The sequence below is a fragment of the Mobula birostris genome, chromosome 6 (assembly GCF_030028105.1).
Source record: "Mobula birostris isolate sMobBir1 chromosome 6, sMobBir1.hap1, whole genome shotgun sequence".
NCBI lineage: Eukaryota > Metazoa > Chordata > Chondrichthyes > Myliobatiformes > Myliobatidae > Mobula > Mobula birostris.
Window position 1 is genome coordinate 127,334,487 of NC_092375.1, and position 22,314 is coordinate 127,356,800.

Genomic DNA, 22,314 nt, shown 5'->3' on the forward strand with positions numbered 1-22,314 from the left:
GTGAATGGGAGGTTGGTGGGCTAAAAGCTGAAGGGTTTGTTTCTGGGCTGTTCATGACGGCTCAGACAACCTCTTTTACTACCTTATTTAGAAACAAATTCCAATGCACAGTTTATTGTGGGTAAGTCTAAATACACCTTTCTCAGAACACTCCATAAACTCTGCAGTAAAAAATCTTTACACTTTCGTCATCATCGCAGAAGAGATTTTGCTTTCAGCTTAATCAGCTGGCGTAACTTAATGTCTGGAAGTTAAATCGCTGGTTATATACCTACTTGAAATGATTTAATCAGCGAGATCACAGTGTCATGCAACACACTTACGGGAGGTCCAGGAGATCCAACACAGCCTGGAAGACCAGAGTAGCCAGCTTCACCCTGACGAAAGAGAACAGAGTCAGAAAGGTATAAATCCTTATGTAAAATATTGTAAACACAGGAGATTCTGCAGACGCTGGAAATCCACACTAACTCACAGAAATGCTGGAGGAACTCAACAAGTCAGACAGCATCTGCGGAGAGGAATAACGAGCCAGTGCTCCTGACCAAGACCCCTCCTCAGGACTTCATCATATGTGACTCTTTATTCTTCTCCATTGATGCTGCCTGACCTGCTGAGTTCCTCCAGAATTTTGTGTATAAGATATTGTAACTTCTTTAGTTCATACATTTTGGGCCTTGCAGGAAAATGTAGGGTCATTTTTCTATTGCCCATCTCTCAGTGGCCTGAGAAGATGTTGGGGGGAGTGGGTGGTTTGCCTCAGGGAGAGTTAAGGACGGCAGTATCCCTTTCCGTATTACAGCTCAGGTTATTGAGTATTGTTGGGTACGGAGTTCTGGGATTTAGACTTGGTGCCAGTGAAGGGATGGATATCCGTTTCCAGGACAGCACGGTAGAGTAGTGATTAGTGAATCGATTTACAGCACCAGCTTTGCTCCTGGAACCAGGCACGGAATCCACCTTCTTACTCAGAGGCACGAGTGGGCCAATTTACCCAGCTCACTCTGTAACCCATGTTGAGAAAACTCAGCAGAGACAGGGCTGCGGGGTTTAATCAACAACGGTAATTTTAATCCAACCCGTTCAATGGGAAGCAGTGATCACAATGGTTTGGATATTAATCCAGCTTTCCAACTGAGCCCATGTTTATAGCTCCCAGTGATACACTTGCTTCACTCCAACCCATGCACCATCAATCTGCAGGCTATGCCTCAGGGAATTGTACTAGTCTTACATTTTGTGAATGTATGTGCTGACGTAGCTATATGCGCTGGGTGTGATTGTTGGTACTGTGTTTTACACCTTGTGCCCCAGAGGAATGCCGTTTCATTTGGCTGTATACACGTGTATGGTCGAATGACAACTAAACTTGAACTTAATGCCAACCAGTTATCTGGGAACCAATTGGATAGACTGTGTTAGTTAACAGTGCAACTGCACCAGCACAGCTAGATGTAACTAACCCTGAACACTCCCACCTGAACAGTGAAATGTGTAACAGATTGCAATAAAACCAGCAACGGGAGGTGTCTGCAGCAGTGAAAAACTTTGCTTAATCCCATGAGGCAAAGGGATCTCCACCCAAAATGTCGACTAACCCTTTGCTCCACAACTGCTGCTTGATCCTTCAGCAGTTTAACCTCAAATTTCAGCTTTCTACACTCTCTTGAGTGTTCCTGCCTAATTCTGTTAGAATAGGCCTATTAACTACTGTTCAAAATGATGTCAAACATCAAATATAGCCCTCTGTTAAAATACTAATGTGTCAGGAAACTAAAAGCACTAAGTATCTCATAAAAGTACTTTAAACACATCAAATATATAATATATATTACCATACAATGGATAAATATAACACAACATTTTAAAGTGTTTATATTAATACGTTTTCCATTAATATAATGGAGAAGACATTATGTTACATAAGATCCTTCAGAATGGGTTTTATTTCACTAGGTCTACCTAACTCTGAACAAGACTTCCAAAATAATATTTAATCCCATTCTACACCGTCTCTCTTACCTTCTCACCGTCTACCCCATCTTTTCCAGGTAACCCCTTTCCTCCCTAAAACAACCAAAGAGAGCAGTGTTAGAACAAGAGAGAGCATACATGCGATTTTATAATTTGCCAACAAAATCTCCCTAAAGAACTGGAAAGAGTCAAAACTGCTCGTACCTTAGCTCCTTTGTATCCTCTGTCACCCTGGAGAATAAAAGACTCAGATTTAGCAAGTGCTTCAGCATCTTCTAGTTGTCCCCAAGCTGGATTTCGACTGAATAGGGAGAGCATGAGTGCTTTCTCTCCCATTGAGCTGAGGTAACACCAGATCCCATGCTCTTTTGTTACTGGATCTTACTGACATGGTTGCAGTAGATTGTTTCCCAGTGATGCTGGATCCCTTCCCTTACTGTAATTGGATCTTGCTGACATGATGCTGGTAGATTTCTTTCTCTGGGTTATACTGAATTCTCCTCCCTAGATGTTAACCGATCCCAATGTGGTGTTAGTAGATCCCTGTCTCCCGTTGATATTGGATCCCTCGTCACTCGCCCCTCAGCCAATACCACTTCACCCACACCCCTTATCTACTCCTGCTCCTCTTCCCCACTACAATCAATCGCAAACCAACAAACCAGGGGCCCCCAAAGTGATGTGAGTGCTGGGACATTGCCCACTGGTCTATCTGTTCCGGATTCTTCCTCTCTGCCACTTTCCACCCCTTCCCTTTGGTCCACCATGACTGCTTTGCAGACACTTCCATTGCTGTCCGGGTGCTTATTAAAGGCAGAGAAAGATTATCTGTTAACTTCAGCTGAGGAGCCCTCTATAGCAGCAGCGATCACTGATTGCAGTTGGACTCCCACTGTTGTCTGTAAGGAACTAATATGTTCTCCCTGTGACTGCCTGGGTTTACTCCGGGTGCTCCGGTTTCCCCCACATTCCAAGGACATATGGTTAGGGTTAGTGAGTTGTGGGCTTGCTATGCTGGCGGTGGAAGCACAGTGACACTTGTAGGCTGCCCCCAGCACAATCCTGAGACTGGGTAGGCTGCCTTCACAAAACGACACATTCCACTGCATGTTTCGACGTACACGTGACAAGTAAAGCTAATCTTATTTTAACTTAATCTATGCTTCACATTTGGCAAGAGGCATTCCTGTTTTCCCTATACAGCTGCTTACTGCTTGGGCTTCAAGCCTCAGAGTGCCATCAACAGATAGTCACAGAGGTGACATCAAACCTCCTCTGTTCCACTTTGGTTCAGTTGAGGCTTCTTATAGCTCTTCTGTCACCCACCACTGTTGAGCCAACTATGCTTTCAACAGAGTTTAATGAGGGGCAAGTAATCCTGAAGACCTAGAGGGGTCTGTATTTGTGCAGGTGACCCTCAGCACTAGCTGGGAGCACTGATTTGCCTGGCACAGTGAGGCCCAAAGCCTGGACACTGCTTAACAAAGAGTTCTGTAAAATACAGGATAAAATGATACCAAAAATCACTGGATCTCCACTGACTCTTCACTGCCCAGCAACATACTCCATTTCCAGGTCCATGTGGAACTTGCAATTGGATTCACAATACATCATTGCTTAAATTATAATCAGCTTACCCCCTTGTTGATTCACTAGTTACCCGACTTAAATCTGGGCTCACTTAGTTTTTGATCTTCCTGTCGATGATTTACTAAGTCAAACTACCAGATAGTTTTTGGAGTCTTTATTACATTTCTGCTTAAGCCTTTTCACTGGAAAGAGAACAATCTTGTGTTTTATATTGTGTAATCACTGTGTGTGCACGTGTCGGGATCAATTAATTCATGGAAATAATGTTCTAAATTAGATTCAGATTCAGTTTATTGATCACATGTACATCGAAACACATTGCTTGCTTTCAAGACCAAAGATCCAAGGATGTGATATACCATACCTCAGCCCCGCAAGTGTCACCACACATTTCAGCACTGACGTAACATCTCACCAAGTTCAGTAGAACAATGCAGAACACAACAAAACAGAACTCAGCAAGCAACTAAATACTGACAGGAAAACAAGCCCCGTTCTCACCCACCCACCCACATACTACACACTGGAAAACCAATGAATGTAAACTTGGTCTGAAAATGCACTGGCATCCTTACCTTAACACCACGTTCTCCTTTGTCACCCTGTTCTCAAAAGAAAGAAGAGACTGTTAGCTCAAGGAGGATTCAGGCATTGTGCCTTGAAGGTGAGGTTAAATGTTTCCCATAGATGAATGCAGATAGATACCTTCATACCCGGGTGCCCCGCAGGTCCAATATCACCAGGACTGCCCTGAAATAAAGAAGACAAGGTGTCAAATGTGGGAGAGTAAATTCAAGCAGTACCATCTGGGGCAGGTTATGGTGATTGCACAAACTGGATGCATTTCATGCTGCATGGGCGAGTAGGTATCTTCTGGATGGGATACGTGTTATCAGTACTGACATGGAGTTTGTAGCTAGATAGGTGATCCATGTATCATGGAGAGATATCAGTGCATGATTAAATATGAGCGTTACACAGCTCATGTTGATATCAGACTGGTACGCACAGAACTGGAAGGTTAAATGCCAGGAGGGGTGCTGCTCAGAATAATGGATGGTTTCAGGACCTAATAGGCCTCATGTGACGTGCAGCTTTGAGAGAAGGCCATTCTCTCCATCATCTGCTGCATTTGCAGGCAGAGCTCAGGGGATGCAAGAGGAAAAAGCTTCTGATTACCTGGAGGCCAGGTGGTCCTATAGGGCCATGGGAGCCCCGACGTCCTTCGGAACCCTTTTGGAAAACAAGAAAGTACCATTAGCTGTTAGATGCATCAAGTGAATTCTGTAATACCGATTGTACATTTCGAACAGTTCAAATACATTTCACTAATTGAGCAACCACATAATTCCTTATAAGTTCATGAAAGGTTGTAAATCTAGTCAGCTCCATCTTGGGTACTAGCCTACAAAGTATCCAGGACATCTTCAAGGAGTGGTGTCTCAGAAAGGCAAGGTCCATTATTAAGGGCCTCCAGCACCCAGGGCCGGCCTTTTCTCACTGTTACCATCAGGAAGGAGATACAGAAGCCTGAAGGCACACACTCAGCGATTCAGGAACAGCTTCTTCCCCTCTGCCATCCGATTCCTAAATGGACATTGAAGCTTTGGACACTACCTCACTTTTTTAAATATACAATATTACTGTTTTTGCATGTTTTTAAAATAATCTATTCAATATATGTAATTAGTTTACTTGTTTATTTATTATGTTTTATTTTATTTATTATTGTTTTTTCTCTCTCTCTCTCACCTAGGTTATGTATTGCATTGCACTGCTGCTGCTAAGTTAACAAATTTCACGTCACATACGGGTGATAATAAATCTGATTCTGAAGGTAGGAAGGCCTGCATTGCAGCAAGATTTGGTTGGAATTGGCTCTAGTTTACAAGAACAACAGTGTTTTGAGTTATCATTCTGAGGTCTAGGGGCCCCTTAGTAGTAAAGAAGGGATTTATGATGCTTTATTAACTTTGAAGTAACTTAGTTAGAAAAGTCATAAACAGAATTAAGTAAAATATTCTCAGCACACCTGCTTGGTGTCTTTCAGAATCTTGTGACATCAAGTTTATGTTGGGAAAGACCAGATATAAACAAGTGGGGATTTATTCATTGGAGCAGATATCACAGTCTGTGATTCCTGTACTCTGCCCAGTGTTTCCTGGAAAGCTTCCATAAATACCTGGGAAACCTGGCACAATCCCGTTATCCATGTAAAAAGAAAGATATTACCAATATCGTGGCTGTCACAAACAGCCACACAGCCCTCTGCCCCAGGCGCAGATCACCAAATCCCTGACACTAACCGGATCTCCAGGGTCACCAGGGTCTCCTGGTTGTCCATGCGGAGCCTGTTGGACAGAAATAACATGTTTCATTGTGCAAAGGCTCCTCTGAGGAAATAAACTGCTGGTATATACAGAGGCAACTCTAAGGGTGACCTACCTGACATTCAAAGGAGCAACACTGCAAATCAGAAGAGAAAAGAAAAGAAAATGAAGAGCAAGTGTTACACAGTTGAAAGCTACTAAATCCACATAAATAAGTTCAAAGCAAAGATATCGTGATGCATCATACCACTGGCTCCACTTCTTCTTGCTGCAAGGGAGAAAGAGGAAAGGTTAACACTGTTTGCAAAATAAACAAATACTGATTACAATGTGATGGGGGGGAGGGGAGTGAAATTGAATTTCAGTAAAATCATCAATTCAAGCTGATCAAATATCTTTTGCATGTTTTCTGACCACTGAATTCTAATACAGGATTGCCTTCCAGCAGTGCTTTTTAAAATCATGAAACCATCAATCCCAACAGATGGCTCTTTTTTTCGGATTTGTCTTTAGACAGAAAAGGACAAACTTAGGAAAGGTGAAATATGGGTTAAGTGAACTTAGAGTTTTTTTTTGACATTATGAGTGAGGATGTGCGGGGAAGAGTGAGAATAAAGGAGAGTGAAGACTCGATAATGCATGGATATCGTTCAATGTTGGGTATAGGAGCAAATGGGCAGCATCTGCTACTTTCACTATATATTCAGGAAGGCATGAAATGACCCTCGCGGTAATAATGGGTGATACTCAATACTTTTTAAAGCATTGCACTCTAATGCCGATGGATAGTGCGATCAGGTTAACACTGCTAACAATTATGGACCGGCAAATGTGTTTAGACAGTATTATCAATTCACTTGTTACATCTTTCACCTTAAGGGAAAAAGAGATGTATCCTACAACTCTTTCTGCTTGACTCAAATTCCGATTTTCTTATCATTCTCATTTGGAAGCAGATTGGAGAGTATCTGCCATCCAAATATTTCTCATAACAATCTTCACACTCGATCAATTGATGATGAAATACATATCTTACAAGGCATTTCCATGGATTATACAGCATGGATACTCACAATGGTTCTAAGAATATCATCGATAGTCTTTTCTATCTCCTCAGCTTTTTCACTGGTTGCTGTGTAGTTACGGCGAAATCTTGCATCAGTGGCAATCAAATTTAGCCGTGGTTCCTGAAGTGATATTTAATTTTCAAAATTTAGACTGAAACTCACAAGGAAAAATATAAAAGCATACATTCTAAGACCTTTAAATCACTGGTTCTCATTTGTTTGGGTTTCTTTATTCTTCAATGGTTTTTACTTTTTTGTCTGTGTTTCAAAGCAGGAAAAGCTTAAACATAGGATCCCAAGTTCGGTCAAATGGCCCTTACTTTATGTGTGTAGGTTATTTATCTGTGATGTTCACTGACACGGCCTGATGTGCTGGACATTTCCTACAGCTCTGACCCGCACTTCACAGCTTTCTCCTGTCCCTTTGTTTCCTCTTTCTCTATCTGCCCTCATTAATCAGTAAAGAAGAAAGTGCAATGCCTTTCCCCACAGCTCTCCTGGTTCACCTGATCAGAGATATTCCCTTCTTCCCCACCCTGTAAGATAAAACTAACTTGTTATCTCTCTTTCGCAGTTCTGACAAAAGATCTTTAACTTCAGATGTTTGTTACCCTTTCGACACCTGCTGCCTGACCTGTTCGATGTTGCAGAATTTTCTGCCTTTATTTCAGACAACACCAATCGTTGATTTGAATCTCTAACAGGACAGCACCTCCAGGCCAAGACTTTACACGCTGCTGTTGGAATCCTGTGGTCTGTGGTCTATAGTCTCTGGCCTTGGCTCTATGGTCTGTGGCCTGTTCTCTCTGGCCTAAGCTCTACTGTCTGTGGTCGATAGTCCATAGCCTAAGCTTTAGTCTTTGTCCTTTGTAGGTAAGGGAGAAGGATTCAAATAGTACTATTTGAATCTGACTAGTAGATAGATCAGACTCATAACTGCAAAAGGTACTGCAGATGCTGGAAACCAGCGGCAACCCACAGAAAATGCTGGAGGAACTCAGCAGGTCAGGCAGCATCTATGGAAATGGACAAACAGTCTACGTTTCAGGCCGAGACCCTTCATCTAAACTGGAAGGAAGGGGGAAGGTGGCACAATATAAAGGAAGGAGGACAAGCCAGAAGGTGATAGGTGAAGCCGGGTTAGTGGGAAAGGTGAAGGGCTAGAGAAGAAGGAACCTGATAGTAAACCATGGAAAAAAGGGAAGGAGGGTCACCAGGGGGAGATGTTAGGCAGGTGAGGAGAAGAGGTAAGAGGTCAGAAAGGAGAACAGAAGAAGAGGGAAGGATGAGGGACAAAATGCGACGTTCATGCCATCAGGGTGGAGGCCTACCAATGCAGAATATGAGACGCTGCTCCTCCACCTTCAGAGTGTGGGAAAAGAGAAGTCTGCGGGCCGACATGTCAGGATGGGGATGGAGATAGGAATTAATATGGTGGGCCACCAGAAAATTCTGCTGAGGTACTCGACAAAGCAAACCCTAATTCACATAGGGTATCACCAATATACAGGAGACCACACCAGGAGCACCAGATACAATAGACGGCTCCAGAAGATTCGCAGATGAAGTGTTGCCTCACTTGGAAGGACTGTTTGGGGCTCTGAATGGAGGTAAGGGAGGAGGAGAATGGGCAGGTGTTGCATTTCTATCACTTTCAGATATATGCGTCAGGGGGGAGATTAGTAGTTGGTGGGTGGGGAATGGACAAGGGAATCATGGAGGGAGAAATTCCCATGGAACGTGGAGACTGGGGGAGATAAAGATGTGTTGGGTTGTGAGATTTCATTGAAGATGGCAGAAGTTTCAGAGAATGATGTGTTGGATGCTGCGGCTCATGGGGTGGTAGTTAAGGACAAAAAGGACTCTATCACCTTTAAGGTGAAGGGAAGATGGGGTGAGCTTGGACGTTCAGGAAATGGTGGAGGTACGGGTAAGAGTAACATCAATGGTGCAGGAAGGGACATCTCTGATATCCCAGAGAGGAAAACCTCATCCTGGGAACAAATGTAGCACAGAGAGAAAGGAACTGAGAAAAGGGAACGGCATTTTTACAGGAAACAGGGTGGGAAGAGGAATAGTCAAGGTTAGACTGTCTCTTTGGCACAATCTAACTGTTAACACCATGGTGTAATATAAATGGGCTTTTTCTGGCTGTGTTGAATCCAAGACTATATCACTGCAACTCATTCTTTTTGATATTACCAAACAGTCAAACTCTTCAGATCCTCAATGACCTTAACAACTCCTGCCTTTTGAAATCTGAAACTTCTCATTGTCCCATTTTTACTGTCGCTCTTTGAGCGTTGCTATCGCCTTACATAGTGTATAGAATCAACAGGACCGCAGAGAGTAGAGACTAAAGACGTACCACGTGATCCGGAGTAATGGCAACAGAAAACAACTTTATGCCCTGATTCTTTGCATCAGACGTGGCACTGTCCAGTCCTCCGCACGGCTCGTTGTACCCCTCGATCGGATGCCCATCAGTTACTACAATCATGTACTTGTTCTCTCGGAGATGAGAGCCACTGAAAAGAGAAAGGTGTTGCTCTGTTTACATTCTTTGCGAGTTTGAGAGCCTGGGGCCAAGGACTTGAGGCCCGGAGGTGGTCTGCCCTGGGGTTGGACCCCCGTGTGCGTCTGAGGGAGAGTGAGGGAATAAGAGGGTGGGAAAAGGGCTTGTTGTCTTGTTGTGTGTGGAGGGGGCATGCTCAGCCAGCAGCAGAAAGTGTGGCAATGTTTGACGGCTGTCCCCAGCACTTCCTGGGGTGTGTTGGTTGTTAACACAAACATTTCACTGTATGTCATGTACATGTGGAAAATAAACCTGAATCTATTCACTTCCATCCCAGAGGAAAAAAGCAGAGCAGTCTGATTCATTAGATCTACTACTGGTATGCAATCCCTTTATCTGTCAGTATGCATAAACAAAAGACAAAGCCTTCAACTTGATATGAAGCAGAGACATTGGCAGAATTTACTGTAATCATCTGCTGGAAAGAGATTGATGGGAAGGGGGTGGGACTCAAGGGACATGCTTCCTCTATTACAGTGGAAAGAAAGGATCAGAATCACCTTCTGTGTGTCCAGTTCTTCATGGTTGTAAGACACCTGGTTTTGATCTACTGTTCCAGGATGCCTCACAACCTGAATCAGCTAAGGAAGTCTTGGTTTCTCTTTATCAAATATACCAAGAGACAGTGAAAAGGTTTTTGCATGCCATCCAGCCATAGTTTCTTCAAACACAAGTACAAAAGGAAAACAATAATAAAATCCAGAGCAACACACACAAAACGCTGGAGGAACTCAACAGGTCAGGCAGCATCTATGCAGAGGAATAAAGAGTCAGCATTTTGGGCAGAGGCCCCTCATCAAGGCTAGAGGTCCTAACAGGATATCACATTACAGATACGGAGAAAGTGCAGTACAGTCAGTCAAATAAGATACAAGGACCAGCGCAAGGTAACTTGAGAGATGAAGAATTCATCTTGTTTATATATACACATGAGATTCATTCAAGAGTCCTGTAACAGCGAGGTGGAAGCTGATATCTGTTCTTGCACCTTCTGTCTGATGGAAACAGGGAAGATTAGGGGAGTAAAAGCTTAGTAATCATTGTTTTACAAATAGGAGGTGTATCTGTGGGCATACTGACGTGACTGCTGCTTAGTAGCATCAGGAACTTTGAGGTAGCAACTGAAGAGCAAAAGTAGAACTGGCATCCATCTCTGTTTTTTCTTTACAATTCAAAGTAATATGCAATAGTACAACGTGCAAGGATTTTTAAATATTAGAGGATCATTAGAGCCATTGACTTAAGTGATTCAATGTTAGAAGGCACGCCAAGGGAATCTGACAAAGCTACTATATGCTATTCTATCAAATCATAACTTTTTGGTAATATCACATGTATTATGATTATGATGAGATTATTATTATTATTCTCTGAGGCTTAGCTGCAAAGGAGCAATGCCAATTGGGAAAATTGATGGCAATATTGATCCAAAGTGCCCAAGTATTAGATATACTGAGTAAACTGAACTTATTTTCATTGAAAGAAAATAAAATCAAGATTGAGGTATGATTCAGTGCTTTAAGAACCTATAATATTTAAATATAATTATATTAATGAACTTGAAGGCTGGGTGACAATTGGTCATAGTTATCAATTTGTCTAACAGACTTCAAAGTTTCACCATGTTTGTGTCAGTAGACCAATTAGGAGGTCTGTGGTAGAACATGGACTGGGAATTTTAAGGTTATAGATAGGAACAGAATATGATGGCCAAACATATGGAACAGATTATGGCTGCACTGATGCATGGAAAGATTGCCTGATAGCCATCTGAAAAATCATCCATTTTCCATTGTAATTAAATATGCTTGAGAAAAGGTCCCCTGTGTACATGGTACATGCCTCCCAGTGCAAATGAGCAAAATAATAACCGCTGACACTGATTGGCTATGAGAACCACTGTGACCTGGATCCCGGCACTAGTCATTATTTCTCAACATCAATGGCATGATTCTCTGGTGTCATGGCGTGATTGCAACTCACCTCAAAAGGTCTAATTCTAATGTAATGTCACTGCTGGAAATGAACCCAGCACTGATTCCACAACCTACAGATTCACTTTCAAGGACTCTACAACTCATATTCTCAGTATTATTTATTTACTTATTTTTTTATTTGCCCATTTTGTCTTCTCTTGCACATTGGTTCATTCGCATGTGTGTATTTTTTCATACATTATATTGTGGTTCTCTGTTCTGCTGTGAATGCCTGCAAGAACATAAACCTCAGTGTAGCATATAGTGACATACTTCCATAATAAATATACTTCATACTTTGATGAAATTGTCGTTCTGTCATTGAATCCATGTAGAGCTTACATAGATACTGTGACATCATTTTAGCTATTTTGTGTTATTGGTGGCTCAGTTCCTGATGTTCTCTTACCCCAAAAGGAGCTCTTCCGTTCCGTTCCGTACAGCGCAGTCTGTGTGAGTGCCTTTGCCAATGTAGTTTATGTTTTCGACGTTCCGTTTCATGGCCGCCTTTCCACTCCCATCCATAAAACTGAGAGGGTGAACCTTCTGCACTGCATCACTGTAATGAAGTGCGCCAGCGTTCCATTCCAGTGACTGGTCACACCGATAATACCTGAAACAGACATGCTCCTTGTGTTAGTCACATTCATTTTGAGTGACACCTTTTTCCTCACCCACTTATCTTCCCTTCCCATCTCAAGAGCAGGGGTTTGCCTATGAGTTTGTGGACTGCCAGGAGGAGGGGAAAGTCTTTGTCCTGAATCATCAGTATCAATTTAGCTTTTACATCTTTTGTTCTCTGATCAACTAAATTCATTGCGACTCAAAATGATGAAGACAAAACTACCTTAAAGAGGTAGCTCACCAAGGAACAAAGATGATGACATTAACAATGTTCAGACAATGTTCTGCTTAATTTCTATGAGTAAGCACAGGATTGAAGTGGCCTGATGTTTATTTTAAGAAGGGGGCAATGAAGCAAGTCTCATGCAAGTGTTTTTAATTAGTACAGCTTCCATGGAAATAAACATAGAAAATTAACATTGTCTGTTGTGTTGATGAGTCAATGCCATTAATTCCAGTGTGGTGGCTATGCTGTGAAGATGGTTAAGGAAATTTATACTGTACGTACATGTTCTAAAAAACTTCACTGTGAGAAAATCCTTTAAATAAAACAAAAACTCAGCTTTGATAGAGGAGGGCACATTGCCCTGCTAGTTCTCTCCTCTCATGCACACAGCAGATTCTGCCGATACTGGAAATTCAGAGCAACACACACAAAATGTTGTTGGAATTCAGCCATGCAGGCAACATCTATGCTGGAGAATAAACGTTCAACATTTCTGGTTAGATATTTCATCAGGGTTCTTTTATTCTCTCCTGTAAGGTTTTTGCGTCCACCAATCCCTTGGGAAGCTTGCGCCAGGTAATCTACTGTGTTTAATAGAAAAGCTCAAATGACTTACTTTTTGGTGACATCTGTTAAGCTGAAAAATGCATCACTATTGCCACAGCCGCAAATGTTTTTAATCTGCTGAAACCTTTCTGACTTCATTCATCATTACACTATCATTTCTTTGCTTTCTTGGTTGCCATGGATATATATATATATCTGCCACTTAAACTCAACTTGTCCTTACGTTTGACAACAGCCAAAGTTTATCCTAGTTCCTATCACGTGTCTTAGTCTAGTACCTCTTCATTTCTCATATTTGCCATTGGCCCCCAGCAAGTGCAGCTCTCTGGGAAAAAGTTCAGGTTTCCACTGGTTTAACTTTCTAATCATTCCTGAGGGGCTGGCTCATTACAGACCCCAGCAGAAATTTCAGAATCAGGTTTTTTATCACTGACTTAGATAATGTGAAAATTTGTTGCTTTTGGGCAGCAAATACATTTAAAAATTGTAAATTATAAAATACATAAATAGTGAAAATGAAAGGGAAAACAAGGCAGTTGTCATAGTCCAAGGGCTGCTCAGAAATCTGGAATAATGGAAGGGAAGAAACTATTCCTAAATCATTGAGTATGGGTCTTCAGGCTCCTGCATTTCCTCCCTGGTGGTAGTAATGAGAAGGAGGCCCCAGATTGAAAGGGTCCTTCATAACAGATGCCAACTTCTTGAGGCATCGGATCTTGAAGCTGTCCTCGATGGTGGGTAGGGTTGTGCCCTAATGGAACTGGCTGAGTGTGCAGCCATCTGCAGCCTCTTGTGATCCTGTGCATCGGAGCCTCCACACCAGGCAGTGTTGTAACCGCTACTGTACATCTATAGAAACTCGCAGGCATCTATGAGGAAGTACCAAATCTCCTCAGACTCCTAAATCTGCTGCTGTGCTTTCCTGTCCTCACTGCTGCTACTGGAGTCCTCACTAAGACCAAGAAAGTAGAACATATCACTCCAGTTCTCAGATCGCTACACTGGCTTCCTGTCCATCAGAGGATTACTTTAAAATATTTCTACTGGTTTATAAAGCACTGAATGGTCTTGGGTCAAACTTTTGCTGCATTCTGAACCTTCCTGAACTATCAGGTTGTCTAGGCAGTTCTGCTCACCGTCCCCAGGGTCAAAACTAAACACGGTGAAGCAGCTTTTAGTTACTATGCTCCACATATCTGCAATAACCTTCCAAAGGGTCTGAATTCTGCCCCAACTTTCAGCCTTTTTTTAAATTGAGGCTTAAAACTTTTCTTTTCGCTGTAGCTTTTAACTAGAACCTCCTGCACTGTAACTTCTATTTAACATATCTATTTTTGTGCGATTTTACTCTTATCTATTGTCTTAAATTTGATGTTTGAATTTTATATCTTGTTCTATATAAAGCACTTTGAGCTGGCTAGTGTTTGAAAAGGGGCTATACAAATAAACTTGCTTGCTTGCCAGCTTGCTTTGTGATTACGTTAATGTTTTGGGCCCAGGATGTTGACCAGAACTAAGATGTTGATGCTCGGGACCATGAAACCCTTCCCACTGCTAACCCTTCAACGCGGACCAATGTACGTTCTCCCAATTTCCCCTTCCTGAAGTCTCCATTTTATCTCTTCTGTTTATTTAACCATCTTCATAACTGATATTAACAGTGGAAAGAGTAAATAATTTCAATTCCTGGGTGGTAAAACCTCTGAAGACCTATCATGGGCCCAACATATCGATGCAGTTACAAAAAAGGCAGTTATATTTCATTGGGAGTTTGAGGAGATTTGGTGTGTCACCAGAGACTCCAGAAACTTTCTACAGGTGCACCGTGGAGAGCATTCTAACTGCTTTCATCACCGTCTGGGATGGAGGGGCCACTGCACAGGATCGTTAAAGGGCTACAGAGGGTCATAAACCTAGCTCCGACGTGGGCACTGTCATCCCCACCATTGGGGAAACCTTCAAAAGATGATGCCTCAAATGAGCAGCATCCATCATTAAAGACCCCCGCAATCCAGAACATGCTGCCTACGTATTGCTACCTTCAAGGAGGAGGTACAAGAACCTGAAGACATACACTCAATGTTTTAGGAACAGTTTCTTCTCTTCCACCATCAGATTTTTGAATGGACTATGAATCCATGAACACTACCTTACTATATTGCTCTTTATTTGCACTTTTTTTTTGCTTATTGTAAATTACAGTATTTTTATGATTGCACTGTACTGCTGATGCAAAACAACACATTTTAAAACATTTGTCAAAGATAGTAAACCTGATTCTGATTCTGAATGTACATTGCTAACCTAATGACCGTTCTTAGTGGTTGCAACAAGTCGGTATCGTGACTGGTTGAATTATCACTAGGTACGGCAATTCAAATATGCAGGAATGTAATAAACTGCAGAGAGCAGAGGACTCCACCCTATACATCACGGACATAACCCTCCCCTCTACTGGCAACAACCACAGGAGGCACTGATTGAACAAGACAGTACCCATCATCGGAGACCCTCACAGAAGGCAGAGCTTAGGAGGGTTAATGGTGCCTAACGGCCACCCCTTTTCTTGCATCTTCGGAAACAGCTCCATTTCCATCTTTAATATCTCTGTTTTCCCCTTTCAGAGTTCTTTTGAAGACCATGACCTGGAGTTACACGCTGACTACAGTTCTTTGCGGGAATGGGACCTGCTCTCTGGGTGCCATAACTGGCTGTTGTTTGGCATGCCAAAGTCTGGCCTAAGAGTCCGGCTCGAATTCGCAAGCCTAGGATCTCGGGGCTCTGGAGACGGGCAGATCGAGGGTCAGTGTCACGACAGGAGACCCGCGTGTCATCGGGGGAGTAGGGATATCTGCTGCGTGCCTGGAGACCAGAGATCTTTGCAATCTTCAGGCACAGAGCTCAAAAAGAGAGATGTAACAGACTTTTAACATCCTAAACCAGAGAGGTGTTTGTTATGTCTCCCCGCTTGCTGTGAAAATGGAGATATCTCTTTCTCCCTTATTAGGGAGAGAGAGAGCTTGTGGTTTGTCGAGTACCAGGTGAAACCCAAAGTCTTTGGGGTAACTGCAAGTCTGTGTCTTTGCTATTGCTTTGATCACGCCTGAGTGCTCGTGGTGGTGCTGATGCTTTTTTTTGCTGGTGGAGGGAGGGGGGATTGTTGCTCGCTGCTGCTTACACACGGGGGGGGAGGGAGGGGAGCTGGGGGGGGCTTTGGGGTTCTAACATTTAACTGTCATTCTTTGGGGCACTCCTCTGTTTTCGTGGATGGTTGCAAAGAAAAAGCATTTCAGGATGTACGTATATTATATACATTTCTCTGACATTAAATTGTATCTTTGAACCTTTGAACCATCTGGGCCTCGCCATCTTTTTGCAGCTACCAACAGGCACAAGGTACAGAAGTCCACGTCCCACATCATCTCAGTCAGGAACATCTACCACTCAGTTCTTGAACCAACCAGCAAAACCCCACGGTTTATCGACACTGCGACTACCTGACACTAAAATTGTTTTTTTTTCTAATTGTGTTTTTTTTGTAACAACTGTGTGTAATTTACATCTGGGATGGGACCCGGAGCAATAGAGCAGTGAAAGAAATGCATGGAGAAAAGCCAGATCTAACATATAGAGAGACTTTGAGCAAAGAGAAGCAGAATAAACGGTGTAAAGGTAGTAAGGTAGAAGGGCTAAAGTGCGTGTACCTCAATGCAAGAAGCATCAGGAACAAAAGTGATGAACTGAGAGATTGGATACATACATGGAATTACAATGTAGTGGCCATTACAGAGACTTGGCTGGCACCAGGGCAGGAATGGATTCTCAATATTCCTGGATTTCAGTGCTTTAAAAGGGATGGGGGGGGGGAGGGGAGGAGGGGGGACATTACCCGTCAGGGATACTATTACAGCTACAGAAAGGGTGGGTAATGTAGCAGGATCCTCTTTTGAGTCAGTATGGGTGGAAGTCAGGAACAGGAAGGGAGCAGTTACTCTATTGGGGTATTCTATAGGCCCCCTGGTAGCAGCAGAGATACAGAGGAGCAGATTGGGAGGCAGATTTTGGAAAGGTGCAAAAATAATAAGGTTTTTATCATGGGTGACTTTAACTTCCCTAATATTGATTGGCACCTGATTAGTTCCAAGGGTTTAGATGGGGCAGAGTTTGTTAAGTGTATCCAGGAGGGATTCCTGTCACAGTACGTGGACAGGCCGACCAGGGGGAATGCCATACTAGATCTAGTACTAGATAACGAACCGGGTCAGGTCACAGATCTCTCAGTGGGTGAGCATCTGGGTGACAGTGACCACCGCTCCCTGGCCTTTAGCATTATCATGGAAAAGGATAGAATCAGAGAGGACAGGAAAATTTTTAATTGGGGAAGGGCAAATTATGAGGCTATAAGGCTAGAACTTGCGGGTGTGAATTGGGATGATGTTTTTGCAGGGAAATGTACTATGGACATGTGGTCGATGTTTAGAGATCTCTTGCAGGATGTTAGGGATAAATTTGTCCCGGTGAGGAAGATAAAGAATGGGAGGGTGAAGGAACCATGGGTGACAAGTGAGGTGGAAAATCTAGTCAGGTGGAAGAAGGCAGCATACATGAGGTTTAGGAAGCAAGGATCAGATGGGTCTATTGAGGAATATAGGGAATCAGGAAAGGAGCTTAAGAAGGGGCTGAGAAGAGCAAGAAGGGGGCATAAGAAGGCCTTGACGAGTAGGGTAAAGGAAAACCCCAAGGCATTCTTCAATTATGTGAAGAACAAATGGATGACAGGAGTGAAAGTAGGACTGATTAGAGATAAAGGTGGGAAGATTAGAGATAAAGGTGGGAAGATGTGCCTGGAGGGTGGAAGTGAGCAAGGTCCTCAATGAATACTTCTCTTTGGTATTCACCAATGAGAGGGAACTTGATGATGATGAGGACAATATGAGTGAGGTTGATGTTCTGGAGCATGTTGATATTAAGGGAGAGGAGGTGTTGGAGTTCTTAAAATACATTAGGACGGATAAGTCCCCGGGGCCTGACAGAATATTCCCCAGGCTGCTCCACGAGGTGAGGGAAGAGATTGCTGAGCCTCTGGCTAGGATTTTTATGTTGTCATTGTCCTCGGAAATGGTACCGGACAATTGGAGGGAGGCGAATGTTGTCTCCTTGTTCAAAAAAGGTCGTAGGGATAGTCCAGGTAATTATAAACCAGTGAACCTTACGTCTATGGTGGGAAAGCTGTTGGAAACGATTCTTAGAGAGAGGATCTATGGGCATTTAGAGAATCATGGTCTGATCAGGGATAGTCAGCATGGCTTTGTGAAGGGCAGATCATGTCTAACAAGCCTGATAGAGTTCTTTGAGGAGGTGACCAGGCATATAGATGAGGGTAGTGCAGTGGATGTGATCTACATGGATTTTAGCAAGGCATTTGACACGGTTCCACATGGTAGGTTTATTCAGAAAGTCAGAAGGCATGGGATCCAGGGAAGTTTGGCCAGGTGGATTCAGAATTGGCTTGCCTGCAGTAGGCAGAGGGTCGTGGCGGATGGAGTACATTCAGATTGGAGGGTTGTGACTAGTGGTGTCCCACAAGGTTCTGTTCTGGGACCTCTACTTTTCGTGATTTTTATTAACAACCTGGATGTGGGGGTAGAAGGGTGGGTTAAAGCTAGGGCTTTACTCTTTGGAGAGAAGGAGGATGAGAGGAGACATGATAGAGGTGTACAAGATATTAAGAGGAATAGATAGAGTGGATAGCCAGCACCTCTTCCCCAGGGCAACACTGCTCAATACAAGAGGACATGGCCTTAAGGTAAGGGGTGGGAAGTTCAAGGGCGATATTAGTGGAAGGTTTTTTACTCAGAGAGTGGTTGGTGCGTGGAATGCGCTGCCTGAGTCAGTGGTGGAGGCAGATACACTAGTGAAGTTTAAGAGACTACTAGACAGGTATATGGAGGAATTTAAGGTGGGGGGTTATATGGGAGGCAGGGTTTGAGGATCGGCACAACATTGTGGGCTGAAGGGCCTGTACTGTGCTGTACTATTCTATGTTCTATGTTCTAATTTTATGTTTTTTCTGTTGTGTATTCTGCTTTTATGATGCTATATGTGCCTGTGATGTTGCTGCAAGTAAGTTTTTCATTCCATCTTTTTAAAAATGCATTTTTATGTATGATAACAGACTCGACTTTGACTTTAAATGCACCTTGCATGGAGACCACTTCCACTGAGGCAGCATTCCAGGCCTGGAAGACAATGAAATACCGCCTCCTTGTAGACTTCATAGGTGAAATTTTTGCTGAAATGGTCGCACCCACAGTGCAGGTTTCAGATGGCAGATGGGTGACCGCCAGAAGTAGAGAGAGTAAGCAGTCAGTGCAGGGTTCCCCTGTAGACTTCATAGGTGAAATTTTTGCTGAAATGGTCGCACCCACAGTGCAGGTTTCAGATGGCAGATGGGTGACCGCCAGAAGTAGAGAGAGTAAGCAGTCAGTGCAGGGTTCCCCTGTGGCTATTCCCTGCAGCAAAAAAGTTTCCCCCCTATGGATACTGCAGGGGGTGGCAACCTAGGGCACAGCCGCAGCAGCCAGGGCAGTGGTATCATGGCCGTCTCTGAGGCTCAGTGTGGGCGAGTAAAATTAGGCGGAGATAGTTAGGAGGACAGACAACAGGAGATTCTGTGGCTGCGAAAGAGAAGCTAGGATGGTGTGTTGCCTCCCAGGTGCTAGGGTCCACGATGTCTCAGGGCAGCTGCAGAAAATTCTCAAGGGACAGGGTGCACATTGGCACCAATAACGCAGGTAGACATGGGGAAGAGATCCTGCGCAGTCAGTATAGGGAGTTAGGGAAGAGGCTGAAGAGTAGGACCCAAGATAGTAATCTTTTGATTACTTCCAATGCCACGTGCAAGTCAGGGCAAGAATAGGTGTCATGAGCCCAGCGGGCCTGTGCACCTGTATTTGATCATTATTGTCTGGTCTAAAGTTGTTAAGCTCTTGTGCTTTCTGTTCAATCTTGTCTAGTTTATTTTGACTGACACGGGTTTTCCACATACTGTGATTATTTATTGTGGACTCCCGATTAGTGCTTATGGCAGGGCTCTTGTGTTTTGAGAAATTTGTCTTGTGGTGCCGATCGATCAAGCCAACAATATTCTGTTGGAATTCCAATGAATAAACTCTTGTTTCCACCTCTACAAGGGAGTCTGTCAGTCCTCTGCACCTGGGTTCAGTCATCTATCAGCACACACCGTGACATTAGGACCCCGCCTAAGATAGACCCAGCTGAGGTTCAATAACAGCTTGGACAAAGACAACACAAAAGCAAAAAGAGAGGGCAAATGATATAGCAAAAATCAGAGGAAGTTAGAGGATTGGGAAGCTTTTAAAAACCAAATGAAGGCAACTAGAAACATGATAAGGAGCGAGATGATGAAATAGATAGGTAAGCTGGCCAATAACAGAATAAAGGATACCAAAAGTTTTTTCAGATATGTAAAGAGAAAAAGAAAGGCAATAGTGGAAAATGATGCTGGAGAGGTAGCAATGAGGGCAAAGAAATGACAATGAACCTAATAAGAATTTTGCATCAGTCTTCACTGTGGAAGACACTAGCAGTATGCCAGCAATTTTAGAGTGTCGGGGGCAAAAATGAGAGTAGTTACCATTACTAAGGAGAAGGCACATGTGAAGCTGAAAGTTCTGAAGGTAGATACAGTAAGAGACCTGCACCAGATGGATTACACGCCAGGGTTCTGAAAGAGGGAGTTGAAGGGTTCAGAGAGACATTAGTAATGATCTTTCTGGAATGGTTCCACTGGATTGGAAAATTGCAAATGTCACTTCACTCTTTAAGAAGGGAGGAAGACAGAACAAAGGAAATTACAGGCCAGTTGGCCTGACTTCAGTGGTTGGGAAACTGTTGGAGTCCATTATTAAGGATAAGCTTTCGGGAGTCGCATGATAAAATATGTCAAAGTCAGTGTGGTTTCCTTAATGGAATCTTGCCCAGCAAATCTGTTGTAAATCTTTGAGGAAATAATAGACAGGATAGATAAAGAAGAGTCACTGGATGTTGTTTACTTGAATTTTCAGAAGACCTTTGACAAGGTGCCACAGAAAAGGCTTCTTAGCAAGATGAGAGCGTATGGCATTACAGGAAAGATACTTGCATAGAGGGAAGATTGGGTGACTGACAGGAGGCAAAGGGTGGGAATAAAGGGGGCCTTTTCTGGTTGGCTGCCAGTGACTGTATGGCAGTAATTTGGATGACAGCATTGATGGCTTTGTGGCCAAGTTTGCAGATAATATGAAGATAGGAGGAGGGACAGGTAGTGGTGAAGAAGCAGGGAGTTTGCAGAAAGACCAAGACAGATTGGGAGAATGGGAAAAGAAGCGGCAGATGGAATATAGTGTAGGGATATATATGGTCATACATTTTGATAGGTGAAATAAAGGTGTAAATTATTTTCTAAATAGGAGAAAGTTCAAAAGTCAAAGGTTTAAAAAGACTTAGGAGTTATTCTGTAGGATTCCCTGAAGGTTAACTTGCAGGTTGAGTCGGTGGCAAGGAAGGCAAATTCAATGTTAGCATTTATTTCGAGAGGACTAGAATATAAGAGCAAAGGTGTAATGCTGAGACTTCATAGGACATTGTTCAGACTACACCTGAAGTATTGTGAGAGGTTATGGGTCCTTTATCTAAAAGATGTGCTGGGTTTGGAAAGGGTCCAGAGGAGGTTTGCAATAATGATTCCAGAAATGAAAGGATTAATGTATGAGGTGCGTTTGATGGCCCTTGGTCCTGTACTCATGGGAGTTTCAAAGAATGAGGGGGATCTAATTGAAGCCTATTGAATATTGGAAGGTCTAGATAGAGTGGATGTGGAAAGGATGTTTCCCATAGTAGGTGAGTATGGGGCCAGAGGGCACAGCCTCTGAAGAGGGATGTCCATTTAGAACAGAGATACGAAGCAATTTTGTTTACCATAGTGTGGTGTATTAGTGGAATCATTGCTACAGACGGCTGTGGAGGCCCTGTCATTGAGTATAAGCAGAGTTTGGTAGATTCTTGGTTAGTCAGGATGTCAAAGGTTACGGGAAGAAGGCAGGAGAATGGGAATGAGAGGAATAATAAATCAGCTGTGATGAAACGGCGTGGCAGACTCGATGGGCCGGGTGGCCTAATTCTGCTCCTGTGTTTTATGGTCCTCCAATCACTTTCCCACAGATTTCTTCATATGGTCAAATGAACTACACCTAGATTTTTCTGTATTAGTTCCAGAAGTCCTGCTCCACATGAACTTCAGAATGTAAGCCAGATTCCAGTCAAAAAAGTCAAGCTCTTCCTAACTGTTGAACAGTTGTTGGATGAGCTATGATGAATAATGAAG

General features: G+C 43.1%; 1 protein-coding gene across 1 annotated transcript in view; it reads right to left on the reverse strand.

Moving 5' to 3' along the window:
• Positions 1–22,314, reverse strand: part of col6a1 (collagen, type VI, alpha 1) — a 95,188-nt gene that overhangs the window by 67,021 nt on the left and 5,853 nt on the right. Inside the window, exons 3-14 of the mRNA XM_072261250.1 lie at positions 11,922–12,125; positions 9,330–9,489; positions 6,968–7,081; positions 6,142–6,162; positions 6,010–6,030; positions 5,871–5,915; positions 4,744–4,797; positions 4,270–4,314; positions 4,140–4,166; positions 2,179–2,205; positions 2,023–2,067; positions 324–377 (exon numbers count right to left, since the gene is read on the reverse strand). Of these exons, the coding sequence (XP_072117351.1) occupies positions 324–377; positions 2,023–2,067; positions 2,179–2,205; positions 4,140–4,166; positions 4,270–4,314; positions 4,744–4,797; positions 5,871–5,915; positions 6,010–6,030; positions 6,142–6,162; positions 6,968–7,081; positions 9,330–9,489; positions 11,922–12,125 (817 nt within the window). The remainder of the gene's footprint in view (positions 1–323; positions 378–2,022; positions 2,068–2,178; positions 2,206–4,139; positions 4,167–4,269; positions 4,315–4,743; positions 4,798–5,870; positions 5,916–6,009; positions 6,031–6,141; positions 6,163–6,967; positions 7,082–9,329; positions 9,490–11,921; positions 12,126–22,314) is intronic.